The sequence below is a fragment of the Artibeus jamaicensis genome, unplaced genomic scaffold (assembly GCF_021234435.1).
Source record: "Artibeus jamaicensis isolate MK-2021 breed Jamaican fruit bat unplaced genomic scaffold, CSHL_Jam_final scaffold_916, whole genome shotgun sequence".
Classification (NCBI taxonomy): Eukaryota; Metazoa; Chordata; class Mammalia; order Chiroptera; family Phyllostomidae; genus Artibeus; species Artibeus jamaicensis.
This window is the reverse complement of record NW_026522059.1, coordinates 37,496,206-37,511,640: the sequence shown is the minus strand read 5'-3', so window position 1 is coordinate 37,511,640 and position 15,435 is coordinate 37,496,206. Positions and strand designations below refer to the sequence as shown.

Here is a 15,435-nt window from a genome sequence, read left to right as displayed (position 1 = left end):
AGTCTCCTGCTTCATTCTTTTGGATGAAGGGAGTGAATGCATATTCAGTCTGCTTTACAAGACATAAAAGTATCCTTCCAAATACAAAAACTGTGTTTAAAATAATATATAGCCTCACAGAGCCCTGAGCCATGGACCACAGCTTCCTGGTTGTCCCAGTTTTCTAAAGCCCACAAACTACCAAGTGTCGGTCTGGTGCCCTATCCCAGGGAGACCGTACACGGTTGGAAGATGTGGACCTGGCTTCCTTCTTGTCTTGGTTTATCTCCTTCATGTTTGTCACTGTCTGATGTGCTGACTAGACAGTTTAATTGTTCATTGTTTGTTTCTTCCCAGGAGTTTAAGTTCTAAGAAGGCAGGGCTTTCATTTGTTTTGTAAACTTGGTAGCCACAGAATTGAGACCCATGCACACTACGATAAAGGTGTCTAGTTAATTAATTAGTAAAAACCACATAACAAGTCTTTGCTCAATGCACAGCATTGGGTTTGACATTATGGAACATACTGACAAGAGATTTAAGACATTTTTCCTGGTCTTGAAATGAAACGAACAGGACATTGCCGTGGGAAAATGGGTGTCACGGTTTGTGCCTGTGCGGTCGGTCAGAACAAACATCGTTGCTCTTTTGTAAAAGAGAAGGCAATGGTTCCTTGGAAAAGCCATGAGCAGGCCCCTTTTTCAGATGTGATTTAATTGAAGTTTTATGGCATCTTGGTGGATAGTAAAGACCGATTCCGGTTTTGCATAATTTTGAGTTAGTTCTAACAGAAACCTTTTCCAGCCAAACATTCATGACTAGGGGGTTGGAATCAGTGCTCCTCGAAGTCGAAAATCGAGTTTTACACCAGTTCAGCATCCGAAGGTGACATTTTAGCCGTGAGCCAAGTTGGAAGAGCCCCTCACTGGGGCAGACTTGTGACACTTCGTCCAGGCTGCCTGCAGAGGCTGTGGAAGGAATCCCCTCTGGCTTCCTACCATCACCTCATCTGTGGCTCTGATTAGTGTTTTAGGGTGACAGGGGCCAGGACTCCTGTTAGTCTGAGCTGAGAGACAGAACCGACAAACGGAGAAAGCCTGGGAGACGGCTGAGACCCGTCTGGGTGGGTATTAAAGCACATTTAGTGTTTATTTTGACATTTGGATAGCCATGTAAAGTTTCCCAAGTATCCTCATATGGTGGTGATAGTAGATAGTGGCCAGGAGTGGAGTGACTCCAGAATGTAGCAGGAAATGCGGCACTCTTGTTTTATCCTCACCGCAGTCCTGTGGGTTGTTGTTATTCCCATCTCACACATGTCCAACAGTCCGTCATCGTGTCGCTTTGAGAACAAAGCTAATAAATCAGAGAACCAGGATTCGAACACAGCGTTCTAGTCTAAATTGTGTGCTGTTTCCATTACTTATTCTGAGAGGAAAAAGTAAACTTTGTAGGACAGGTTTTTTTATGAGGTAGTATATTTACTTCGTGTGAAACACAGATGCACTCTAGACATATCTGTAAGCCTGTCGTATCAACAAGTAAGCAGCCAGTTGGTAAGACATGCACTTTTTCTTTTATATCACACTGCAGCCTTCTGTCTTCGATCACGTATTCTCCTAAATTGGAACGTAAGACGTCTGAGGGCACAGCACCGCCAGACAGTGACAACGAGAAGGGGGAAAGGAACAGCAAGCGAGTCTGTTTCAATGTGGCAGGAGACGAGCAGGAAGATTCAGGCCATGACACCATCAGCAACAGAGACTCGTACAGGTAACTCGTTAGTTCCCTAAATGCCTTTCACCCACGAAGCCAAGTGTGATTCTGTGTTTTCCACACAGGTCTTGAAAAAACAGTTTGAGTGTTGTTTTTGTGTCCTGCTCACAAAATAACTGCTAGCTCTGACCAATCCCAAACAAAGTGTAGTGAGACAGCGTAACCTTTCAAATGCTTCCTTTTTATAATCGGAGTAATTTTGAGAAAGCATTTTGTTCTCCAGCTGTGTGGACCTAACTTGGGAAACTTGTTATTTTTGGTTTGTGCAACATCTATGGCAAATAATCAAGTTGTGCCTATATGAGCCTTGTCCACGATATCTGTTTCTGATTATTGGACAGTCAGGTAGTTCCTTTTGTCTTGCTTCTCCCCTTTCATCTTTTATTTTATATTCCAAGCTAATTGGATGACTGTCACTGGCTCCCCTCCATGACCAGCTTTGTGTATTTTTTTTCTGCCCTTGCACGCCTTCTGTATAATTTGGGTAGAGCTGATGTAACAAAGTACCAAGCACAGGGTGGCTTAAACGACAGAAATTTATTTATTTGTCCTCCACGGTTCTGGTGCTAGAAGTCTGGAATCGAGGTGTCAGCAGGGTTGGCTCCAGGGAGGGCTCCAGGGAGGACTCCGGGCCAGGCCTCTCCCTTTGGCTCGTCACATCTTTGCCCTTTCAAGCATGTCTCTGTGTCTAAAGTTTCTCTCCTTAGAAGGCCACCAGTCATACTGGATTAGGGCCCATCTCAATGACCTCATTGTAACTTGATTACCTCTCTAATGACCCTCACTCCAAATATGGTCCCATGATGGGGTTCTGAGTGTTAGACTTCAACAAACAAATCTTGGGAGGACACATTTCAACCCGTCACACCGTACAGCATCCAGAATCTGTCATCTCTCTACCAGATTCTCAAAGGATGGCCCCTCCAGTGAACTTTCTTAACTGAGACAGCTTTTTCTCCTTTAAATCTTTGTGTCACCTGAAATGTCACTGAGGACTGTTGTAACTCACCATCTACGCTATGTGTTCAGCCTCAGCATCTGTCATTTTATTGACATTAACTAAAGTGCTATTCACTCTTATTTATTATTCAGTGTTTCACAATGAAAAGATACTAAGTAATTACTATTCAATCAAAGTTATTCACATCAGAGATGTTTAGTGCATGCTATTAAAAACATATTTTTACAAGACACATGGAGGGACAGGATGATCTCATGTAATTCTCACCACAGTCGTATGTGGCCAATTCTGATATTAACTCCATTCTACAGATCAGGAAGCTGAGGCCCACAGTACTTACCTAAGTTACCTAAGAAACCATGTGGTCTTTCTTAATCCTCTACTATCCCAATTTCTATATGGAAGGGATTTTAACACACACATAGGAGTTAATTATTTCCAGAGATTTAATAATGTGTCACACAGATTGACCACTTTTACCATTTCATTTACTTTTAGCTTCTAAGGATGTATACTCTTTAGTAGGAACCTGTGGTTTTTCTCCAGAGGGAGATTACTTGTCTAAAAATACTTTCTCACCTCAAATTCTAGTTATCAGGTAATTAAAACCACCATCACAGTCTCTCTGTTGGCACAAATAAATATTTTCCATGAAATTTAAAAGTTAAATAACTCATTTTTATTTTTTGTGAGAGGAAAAAATATTTAGTCTCCTGCACTATTTCAGATATTGGTAGGATAGCCACACTCACTCACAAGCATTTAGACCTTCCCTGCGGCACTCAGCAGTGCCGCGCGTGAACAGGTCTGCGTCCTGGGCTGAGCTCTGGGGTGGCAAGAAGGCCCTGGTCCCGCTCAGGGCGCCCCGAGTGCCATTGCGAGGCTATACTTCAAGCTGCCAGGAAGAATGGAAAGGCAGAGATCATAAAACAGGATTTTATTTGTTTCTATGAACAAATTAATTACAGGCATATACTGGAAAAGAGATTGTGAAGAATTATAAGTTTGGTTTGACTCCTAGTTTTGTACCTATTTTTAAAACTTTTATAACTATGCATTTTAAAAATTCATTTCAGATTAGGTTATATGACAAGAAAATTTGAAATGTGATTGAATTTTAAATATATTTTTTAAAAAAGATTAACTGTGAGACAAGTTTCTCTTTTTCATCACTTTCTACAAAACATTAATAAATATAGTTCCAGCATAGTAAGTTTCTCTCAGAGAAAATCACAGGGCAAGTGTGGCAAATGCAACCTTAAAATAGATGTAACTAACTCCTTTTCAGCGACTGCAACAGCAACAGGAATTCCATCGCCTCCTTCACAAGCATTTGCAGCAGCCAGTGCAGCTCGTATTTTCACAGCGATGACATGGACTCAGGTGCGTTTGGAGAAGGCATTGGTGCTTTTGGTGCTGGTCCAATTGCAGGTCCTCTTCAAGGACTGACTTGTTTGATCTTAATGTGTGTTCAGCTTCATCAGTCATCCCTGGTGATGGTACATGTTGTGTTTCAGTGTTACACGCTTGATAAAGCCCATTTCCCAGTCCCATTATAAGCAGAGAGTTAAAAAGAGATGAAGGAAACAACTAATTTTTAAATTATCTTAATATGTGTCGTATGATCTTTCTGTGAAACTGTGAAGGATGACAGGTACACAGGAGGCGGGCTTTCCTAAGCATTAGGATCGTTGGTTGGGCATGGAGGTGGGAAGGGCTTTGCAACTAAGGACTCGGTGACACCTGAAGCACTGGAAGTAGGTGCTCCTGAAGTGGCCCGGACACAGGTGAGGAAAGCACTGGCTGATATACATGCCTCCTGAATATCTTGTTTTGTTTGTGTTGCAAACAAAACTTTTCAGCCAATTAGGATAGATTTTCATTTTTAAATCTGTAATTTATCTCAGCCATTAGAAAAATGTGCCATTTGAAAGAATTTTACACAGTGCAGTATTCTTTCTGTGTGGCCTGCTGTTACCTCACTTTCCAAGGATCAGTAAGCTGATACCCTCACAGCTATGAAATCTTTTAGAATTCATTTTCTGAACTAATGTATGGAATAAGAGCTTTTGTTTCCATTTAAAATTTTTATTTATATTAAAATCAATTAGAATGTTAAATGTAAGAGTAATGATTTTTTTCCATCTAGGTGATGAACTTCCACTAAGTGTTCGCATTTCACATGAAAGACAGGACAAGATACATAGTTGCCTTGAGCATCTTTTCAGCCAGGTGAGACTGGGACAGTCATGGGTGTTTTCTCTGTAGGTCAAAATGCCAGGAATCTCTTTTTCAGATACAGTTGAAAAGAGCTTGGAATGAGAATAAAAAAGCCCCAATCTGTTCCTCCACCAGTATATCTCAATTTCCACAATTTAAAATGGGAATAACTATTCCTTCAGACTACAATAACCCAAAGGATTATTGTAATGTCAAGTATTTTACAGTCCTGGGAAAACTATAAAGAGTTATACACACAAGAGTTATTCTTTTTATTGTTTGTTTCTGTATGGGTTTTCAGAATCTTTTATGACATTTCTTGTTCAATTTTTTTTTTTAATTTCAAAAGCACAAGATTGTCTCAGGGCTCATGTTGCTATTTTATACTCTTAAAAAATTGATATCCATTACCAGAATTTATAGTGTACAATTTTTTACTACTTTGAAAATAATTTTGATAAATTTTAGCTTTTTTAAGAACTCTAGAACATTTACTTCTTTTGTGACATGAATTTGTATTTTGTATAAATATATAGTAGGATAGGAAGAAATGTTGCAAATGTTATCAGGTGAATTTATTCCAATACTTTGTTTAAAGGTGGATTTCATAAAGAATTAATGGGATTTCAAAATAATCATATTTAAGAAAAACACATGTTACAAGATTTGCCCTTGGAAAAATATGTTACATTACGGGAATATGTCACTCATAGAATCTCTACTATTTTCTTAGGTGGATTCGATTACCAATCTTCTAAAAGGGCGAGCTGTGGTGAGAGCCTTTGAGCAAACCAAGCACCTTACCCCAGGCCGAGGATTACAGGGTAAAGTTTAAAAAATAACTGTTAGAAACAGTTGGGGAAAAAGTGGTAGACAACGTACCTGTGGAACAAGATTATAGGACAAGAAGAAAAGTTGTGGCTCATGCTTCATAACTCACTTCGTACTACTTCTTTTTTTGATAATTTTTGACAATAAGGAAGAACTCAGTATAAGACCTTTTAGGCTTCTATGAATGTTAAAATGTTTCATGCCTATCGGGGCCAGACTGAATTAAAAATAAATTTATTGAAGACATGTAAGTAGTGAGTTGCTGAGGCTGAAATCAAGCGTGGTGCTTACTTGCTCATATCTCGGGGTGGGCGAGGGGGGCTGGGAATGTGGGAGGGCAAACAGAACAGGACCTAGAGCTGCAAGTTCCAAGGTCTAGTTCAGGGTGTTTAAAGGGTAGTTTTTCTTCTAAAATTGCTCCTTTGTTTAAACATGTATAAGAAAATAATATTAAGGTTTGGCTTTCTGGCTTTAACACATTTTCCACTTATGGTGTAGCTAAAGAAATTACCACAATGATGATTATTTAGGGCAATAGCAAAGAAAACAAGAAGATTCTGAAGGTTATAGTCTTGCTAATTGGTAAATAGTTGAGAGTTAAGAGACTTTTTTTGTGTGTTTATTTAGAATTTCAGCAGGAAATGGAACCAAAGCTGAGTTGTCCAAAAAGGTTAAGGCTTCACATCAAGCAAGATCCTTGGAATCTTCCCAGCAGCGTCCGGAATCTTGCTCAGAACCTCAGAAAATTTGTTGAAGGTCAGGATAAAAGCAAAGAACATCTCATGATGTCCGCAGTTGTCACTTAAAAACCCATTAAAACCAAAAGTTCAGGAAGGCTCTGATTGCTTTTTCAGTGTTTCATGTTAAAAGGAAAATAAAAGGACTATAAAGTACGATGGAGGAAGACAGAAAGAAGGAATAAGATTGTAGAACCTTGTGCTCTGAGGATCTAAATAATTGATATCGTGGAGAATAAGTGATTAAAATAAGTGTGCATACTTACGACAAATGGAACACAGAGAGAGTTTCATATTTTACAATATGAAACAACAGAAAAATTTCTCAAGGATTCACAAAAGCTGTGACGCTAAATTTTACAGAAAGTCTAAAAAGTTGGTTGTGCATCTGCGTGAGAATCAACCAAATGACACAGATTGCATCGTTTGTTTTTAAGTTTCTTTTTCAGAATTGCTTGTCTGAGTTGGTGGTGGTGTCACCCACCATGGCAGTATTTCTTCAATACCCTGTAGTTGGTAAACCTGTAATTAGAGATAGAACTTCGAGACAATTTCAATAACTATGATGGTGTGGTTAAGACTGGAGTTATAAGTAGAAAATTCTGAGACTTGCCAACACGGTTGTAGTGAAAAAGATGAAATGAGAAATTTGTTTAATTTTTTTTGAATGTCTAATTTAGTGATTTTCTTCCCAATATTTTTGGCCAGTGGTTAGAGACACATTTTCATTGTCACAACTGTGCTTATACTCTTGGCATCTAGTGGGTAGAGCCCAGGGGTACTACTGAACCTTCTACAATGTACAGGATAGTCCCTCACAGCAAAGCATTATTTCACTCAAAATGTTAAGAGTGCTAAGGCCATGGAACCTGTGAAATGAATAAGTATTAAGCTTGTGCTTAAATTTTTATTCTACAGTCATGTGTACATAGCTGGATATGGTCCATGCTATTCAGCAAGATTACAGTATAACCCCAGTCATTACCATTATTTTAGGGTAAATTAGAGAGCTTTATATATTGGGTTTTTTAATGCTGTGAATAAGCAAAACTCAACCAAGTAATTTTGAAGACCTAATCGGATTTATTAAGGGATTTGTGAATCTTGTAGCATCTCATCTTGAGTCCACAAGGGTACTCTGAGGGGGTGTGTAAGGTGGAAAGTCTATGTAAGAAGAGGTGTGGGGCAAGGGAGCTATTAACAAAAGAAGAGACCAGAACATCTTCTTCTGGAGGAAAAGGAACTGCAGGGGGATTATGGTTATATTTCCAGGAAAGGTTGAAACAGCGATTAAGTCAGGTATTAAACCTAGGTTGGGAATCACGAGATTTAGCATGTGACCCCATTTTGAGTCTGTGGTTTTCTTTAACAATGTTGGTAAAAAGCAGCTCTTAAACGCAACAGAGCCTGTCACTTAACCACTTTGGGCCTCAGTTTCTTCATTTTTGGAGGCCTTTTTTTCTGTGATTGCTAAGTCTCCTGCCTAGAAATGTACTCAAATGTAACAGCTTAGGTATTGCTTAGAAGAGATCAGTAGAGGAGTTTGTGCAGATGCAAAAAACTCCAAATAAATCACAGTAATTCTATTGTGTGATGGATTGTTTTGTTCTTGACAGCCAGATTCCTTGGCTATGTTTTATTTTATAGCTAAATATAATGCTTACTTGAGACACATTATAAGATCACATTTAAAAACTCCCCAAAATAATGAGTAGCAAAAATGATAATTATAGTTTTGCAAAGGCTGAGAGGCTTAAGAAAATTAGACCTCTGAATCCTTTGTTTTTGCAGCTTCGCATGTAAAATTTAATGCTTTCAGGTATTTTCTGAATTTCTTGTTGGTAAATTTTGTTGCTCTGATTATTGTGAACTTATGTAGAATAGGATGCACGCTAACCTTTGTTATTTCCCATAATCTTGGGCATGTAAAGAACTCTGCAGGTTTTTATATTTATCTATTGCAAGTAAACTTTGCCAATTGGAAGTAAATGGACGCATAACTCATTAGACACATAGTAATGAGTATAAAGTTGATTCGCATCACTTAGAAACATTTGTGATTGACCCAGTTTGGAGATGGGCTGGGAAGATGAGTATTTGGGAACATTTAGTAGTTTTCTGTCTTTTAGGACAGTATCTTGACTTACAGATAGGCAAGGAGGACTATACATATTCTACATTTTCTATAAAAATAATCTATATAATTACATATAGACTATAATTATAATACATAATACATAATACATAATATAATGTATATAGTTGTATTTACTATTTACATGATCTTTAAAAGTTTAAATAACTAAGAAAAATACTGTTTGGTACTTCATTGATCAAGACTATGACAATGGTAAATATTTAGAGAATAAATACCATGTAAGCTGTAGCAGTTAAAGAAGACCTACAGAGTTAGCAGGATCTGAGTAATGTTTCATAGGCTCACAAATTTCAGACCTAGGAGGCATTTTAAGGTCTTTAAGAATGTGTAAAATTTATATAGGCAAATAGGAAAGAATAGTATTTCAAGCAAACAGGACTTTTATTACCTCATGTAATGAGATTGTGCTAGTTTTTTATTAAAGTACAGTTAAAATGCAGCAGAAAAAGACTGAATGGCTAAGTGATTTTTTTTTTCCTCTGCAGAGGTGAAGTGTAGAATACTTCTGGCACTTCTTGAATATTCAGGTAATATTTTTCATTATTTTTGCTATTTAAAATTATTGTGAACCACACCTTAGAAAGTCTTATGATAGATATCTAGGCAATGCCTTCATCAAAATAGATGGAAATATGATCCCTACCTTCTCTAGACTCCTGCAAAGTTAGAAAAAAAACTTTAGTTTTGATAAAAACACAAAAATGTGTACTCATCTACAATTACCAGGAAAAGCATAAAGATACACATAAGCATTTATATAGAATATAATCTAAAAAGAGAAGGGGAGCAGGTTTGATAAAGTTAATTGTGCAAATGGGACATAATGAGAACCTGTGTCTAACTTTTTGACACGAACGAGGGTGTAGGTGGGCTCTGATTCAAGGGCTGCGGAAATGGAGCTTTTAATAGGAGAAGTCTCATCTCAAAATCATATTTTAAAGGCATGGATATAGGCAAGGGAGGGCGTTGTGACCACTTTTACAATCTACCACAGTTGGAAAATTTAAATTATAAATAAATGAAAGGAGAAGCTAAGTTAACCAAGAGGGCCTTTTTGTTTGTTATTTGGTTTTTGCCTTTAAAATGTTTTTGCTTTGCTTCTTGAATAAATATTAATACCATAAACTTTTTACATTTAAGTTCTACTAATAACCGCATAGCCAATGAACCTAATTTTTATGTATTTCATCTGTGCTATTAGTAATAATAAAATACTATTTTTCCACAGTTTTAAAAGAGGAGAAATTAATAATCAGGTGATTAATAATAAATAAAAATCAAATAATTAAAAATTAAAAACCAGACAGATTAATAGTAATAACTAGTCCATGGTGCTCATTCAGCACATATTTTGAGCATCTAGGAGATTAGGCAAACAGATGCTTTACTGAGAACATGAATAATAAAGGGGGAAGATTTGAAATTCAAACTTGTGCCAATTTCAGAAGTGGTCCTGGAATGTATTACTTTATCATTAATATTCAGATGGCCGTTTTTACAGATCCTTATTTTGATTTAAATTTTATTTTTGCCATAATTCTTCTTTTTTCTGCATTTTTCACTCACTCTTTGTTCCCTCTTATACATAGCATAGCATCGAAACAGAACCAAATTACTCCATATTGTTGGCTGTGAAGTTACACTTTTCACTTGAAAAGAGTAGACTGTACTGCTAAATATATTTCTTAACTCACTTTTACTCCTGCCTCTCTCTGATCTTCTCTTTTAGTTTCTTGTTTATTTTGCTTTATTTTCTCTGTACCATCTCAGAAGAATGACTGGGATTGCTCGCATATCAAGAAACCATCTAATTTTCTTTAGACCAGCCAGATAATTGTGGAACTTGACCTTTTAAAACAGTTGAGAGTAAATGAAGTCTTAATATTTTAAAACATGTTTGTAGAAAATTAGTTTATGTAGGCTGAAATGAAATAGAATCATTTGATACGTTTTAAAAAATCAACTTTTTAGTGTATTTCCGTTACAAGAGAATACTTAACTCTGCAAAAGAAGTAAACAAGCTGTCAGAAAAGAATACAGCCCTCTGCTTCTCTTCTGCTAGCAGCTAGAAGCAGCACTTGTGATTCTTGCTGCAGTTCTTATAGATAAAAGTGAAGAATGAGAGTAGCATTGGAAAGGATGGACACTTCTGAGTTTCAAACAGCTGCAGAAATAAAAGGAAAAAACCTATGTGTTTGTGCTGGGAGTTGGCTTATTTTGGTTTCCTTATTTATCATGTAGCCCCTCTCCAGTCAGCAATGAAATGGAGCACCCACTCATTGCCGGGCCCCATGCTAGATGCCAGAGAAAAGAAGAATCACTATAATAATACTGTCCCACTTCACTTCGCTAAAATTTCACTGTGCTAAATGCTCTAAATGTTTGTATCTCATTTATTGTTATCACAGATATAAAAATTAGGAATGCACCATTTTACATGTAAGAATCTAATACTTATGATTATATGGTTTAAAATTGGTGGAAGGGGTAGAAAAAAGCAGATTATATGCCTCTAAAGTCCAAGGTATTCACACATTATATGTTATATGCCACACCCCCTGGCCTTCTTGCTGGAGGCCCCTGGGGTTCACAAGCATGGAACAAATTCTCACCAGGATAGGTCACCAGCCATTTAGTACAGGGATGCCCCAGCCCTGGCGGCAGACAGAAGTGCACAATACTTCCAGGAGAGGGGAAATGTTATAGGGGGAGATGATATTTTAATAGTTCACAGTTTTTTTTAAGGTAAAACCATGTGTCATTCTTTATAACTTACAAAAAAATTTTTATAAACAACTTTATATATAGAAATAACTGTAGAACAGATTTGTATGCATGGGGAAACTAACCAGAAAGGGAGAAATATTGGCCAAAGGCCTGGAAAATGCTGGAAATGTACATGAGAGGGGAATTAATTTGAGGATTAATATCTGATACCCATAATCAATAAGTTCCTAGGTGATTTTTTTTAATCAAGAGAAAATAACCAAATTTAAAATACGCATATGTATGGTAACACTACATACATACATGAGATGTTCAAAGATCCCACTGGCAGGAGATATTCAGAGACAGAAAGAGGGATTAAGGTGTATTAGACATTCTGAACTAGGGATGAGGTAATGCACCTGGGTGGCTTCACAGGGCCATTGTAGGGTGATGAGAACAGATGTTTAGTAAATATGCCCTGTAGGCCAGGCACCTATTCACGTTCCAGGTAGTTAAATAAAGGGGAAGAAGTTTATCTGGAGTTTCTGCCTGCTATAGTTGCCTTCAGCTCAAAACAATCAGCATGGCTCAGAGACACATCTTAGGGCGACTCATTCTGGACCCCACAGTTCCTTCCTGAATTGGGGTTGGTACAGTGTTCTGTGTCTCATTAAAGGATGTTAGCCTTGAGGAAAGTTCAATTGTGTAAACACTTGTATCTCATTTCAGGAGGTGGTAATGCAGGTGGGCTCCCAAAGTTAAGCCTATCGTAAGCATCATGTATTTAATGAGGCATCTCTATGGAAATGTAAGAAAAACAAAGGTTAATGATTGGAGTAGACTATAGTCTCAGCTGTTTGAGTTCTAAAGGCAGGCGGTCAAGATTATTTGCAGATGGAGTGGGATCAGGCAGTGACTGACCGACTCTCCTGGTCTGCAGTTCCAATGTCCCTGGTGATGTTTCTACAGCAGGCATGCAGACTGTGAAGAGTGTCCGCAGATGAGCTGCTGTTAGGTCTCTGAGGTCTGCGTCAGGCTGTCCCACGTTAGCCTTGCGTGGCTTGGAAAAGGGCAGGTTTGGTTCTCAACAATCCAGGTCAAAGGATGGGAAAATGAAAATGTTAGTTTGGAGCCCTGGCTGGTGTAGCTCAGTGGATTGAGTGCGGGCCTGTGAACCAGACAATCGAGGTTCAATTCCCAGTCAGGGCACATTTGTGGGTTGCAGGCCAGTTCCCAGCCGCCCTCCCCCAGCAGGGGATGCACCAGAAGCAACCATACATTGATGTTTCTCTCCCTCTCTCCTTCCCTTCCCCTCTAAAGATAAATAAATAAAATCTTAAAAAAAGAAAATGTTAGTTTGAAGGGTTACAGCCAGATATTTAAGAAAACTAGTAAAATTCAGGACCCAGTCCAGTTTATAGGTAGAAAAAAATTTAAAAGAAACTCAGAAGACAATAGCACCAGAATCTAATATCCATAAAATATAATTTCTATTAAATCATTTTTTCTCTCTAAAATGACCTTCATTTTTATCAAAATAGCCAAATTAGTACTTATTTGCAAAATAACTCTAGTGTCAATAAACTTGACCTGGTTATTTGTACAAGTCCAGCAAGAATAGTGATTAACCACATAGGCTCTTTTACATTTGCTTTGCTGGAATTTTTCATGAGGAATCCTCATCTTAAAAAGGCCTCTCAGGGTCAGAAAAAGCCAAGCCATGTACTTACCATTAGACTTCACCTGCAATACCTACTGACACTCAAGTCAGTTGACTCTGAACCAGAAAAGTCCCTGTTGGTGCTGCCTGTCACCCCAGACCCAAAAAGCAAAGACAAAGATGGAATCTTTACGGTCACTTTGGTCAGATGGCCAGCGATCTGAGAAGACAGCAGGTTATGTACCAACCCTGAAAGCGTCTTTCATTCCTTTCAAGCCAGCCTTTTTTTGTAAGGAGGAAAAAGTAGGTAAGGGATTTGGAATTCAGGAAAGAGGTTACTCAGATAAAAGCTGCAGTCCAGTTCTCTAACATCCTTAGATTCACTGACCAGTGATTTCCTGCCTGTGTCCTGTGTCCTGGATGATTTCTACCTGGGTCCTGTGTCCCGTGTCCTGAGTGATTTTCTTCATCTGTATCCTGTGTCCTGGGTGGTGGGATGTCTGTCCCTGGAACACACGGCTCAGATACCACCTTGGTTGCTTATGGTCTCTTCTGGAGCACAAAGGTTGACTTGCTTGCAGTCTCCTGGAGTCAGGGTGGGCCATACCTTCAGTTTCTGAAACAATAGCTTTTTACATGCATTAACTATTAAGCTTATTAACAATCACCTAAAACTAAAATTTTCTAACTCTTGAGGTCCCCATCATCTTGACCAATGAGTTAAAGTTTGCGGGTGGGGAGGAGAGCAGGGCCTGCATCCAGAGGCCTGTGGACAAAGGTGTGGGCTGTAGGGGTAGTTCATGCCTGAGGAATGCCGAGCAGTATGGTGTGACCCAGAGAGGTCTGTACAGCCACTGTCCTGGCTGCTTTCAGGTGCATTGTTTTATGATATTCTCACAAATATCTTGTGGAGATTGTTGCTGGTTGTCTGGGATGGCTGGAAGTGATGTGTTGAGAAGCTGTAAACAGGAGTTGGATATAGACAGAGACCCCTTTCCACTATTCAGTTTTCTACCCTTGTTACTCACTGGGAGATAGTAACGTCAAAAGTCACTTGAGAAGCTCTTAATATATGATGTGCATTTTGAAGTCTACGCAAACCAGTCATTTACTCTGTTAAAAACTGGAAGGTGGCAATTGGAAATCACCTCATGAAGTAGTAAGTATTTATTAAGTGTTTTTTATTTGAAAATATATTGGTTTAGCATTTCAATGACAGTGTGTACTGAAGGCATCTTGTTTGTCCATCCTCAGTCTACTGGGTGCAAAGGCGCCAAGGCCCCAACTCGAACTCCTGCGTACCCCCAGTAGTCGGTGCGCTGGTTAATTCCTGCGGGGCATCCAGCATTAACATTTTGAGTTGATGAACAAATGAAACTTGTGTGTGATTAGTTCTGATTTGGTAGCGAGGCTAAATGAACATTTTAATTTGGCTTACAATGCATATAGAATTTAGTAGCAGAGAGTAGAAGAAACACCTAAGTATTTATTAAGATAAAAGAAGAAGAACTCTGAGAATTTCTTCTTTAATTGTTGTAGTGGTAAAGTCCTAAAGCTCACGGTGTAACCAGATCCTCCCGTCTCCAGGCCTTAGCTTTCTGCTGTTCATATAAGTGATTTCTTTCTATTCAGATTTTTATTAAGAAATTATTCTCAGGTTATAGGTCGGAATACTCCTGCCAAAGCTATTGAAGTATATTTTACAGTTGCCCCAGATTTTCTCCTTTATTATAGGACAACACAAAAGCAAAGCAACAGCCCTGACCATGTTACTCACTTGGTTATAGCACCACCCAGATAAGTCAAGGTTGAGGGTTCGATCCCTGGTCAGGGCACAAGAAGCAACCAATGAATGCATAAATAAGTGGAAAAATAATTTGATGTTTTTTTCTCTCTCTCAAATCAGTAAATTAAAAAATAATTAAAATAATTTTAAAAAGCAAAGTAACAATGTTCAAGGAAGATATAGGGTAGTTTTTGCCTCTTCTTTAATCTTGGCCTTGAACCTCAGCCCTCTAGCTGCACTTTTGGGCTAACCACTGTCTGAAGTAGCCTTTTAAGTGGAACTAAATCCTAGCATTTCAAGAAGCCTGAGAATGAAGTCAGACATTTCCATTTCACTTAATTCATTTGTCTGTGAGTTGCTCTACTAGTTTATTGTTTTCATTATTAATTCAATAAATATTTATTAAATGTGTACATTCTATTAGAAATTATGCACAAAAAATAAGTGTTTTGCATTTTACTTAACTGAGACTTGGACAGAGTTCTTTCCCATTTTAGATATTTTATAGTAACTTATAAAATATTATTTTCCATCTATTAGAACAGGGCCCATGGTATATAACTACTTAAGGAAAATGTCTAACACATGTTGTTGGTTAAATTAATAAGTTGAACCATA

The 15,435-nt window shown here is 38.1% G+C and overlaps 1 protein-coding gene across 1 annotated transcript in view; it reads left to right on the top strand.

Moving 5' to 3' along the window:
- Positions 1–15,435, top strand: part of PREX2 (phosphatidylinositol-3,4,5-trisphosphate dependent Rac exchange factor 2) — a 226,910-nt gene that overhangs the window by 132,616 nt on the left and 78,859 nt on the right. Inside the window, exons 26-31 of the mRNA XM_037148935.2 lie at positions 1,573–1,752; positions 4,005–4,099; positions 4,866–4,948; positions 5,670–5,760; positions 6,395–6,523; positions 9,148–9,189. Coding sequence (XP_037004830.2) covers positions 1,573–1,752; positions 4,005–4,099; positions 4,866–4,948; positions 5,670–5,760; positions 6,395–6,523; positions 9,148–9,189 — 620 coding nt within the window. The remainder of the gene's footprint in view (positions 1–1,572; positions 1,753–4,004; positions 4,100–4,865; positions 4,949–5,669; positions 5,761–6,394; positions 6,524–9,147; positions 9,190–15,435) is intronic.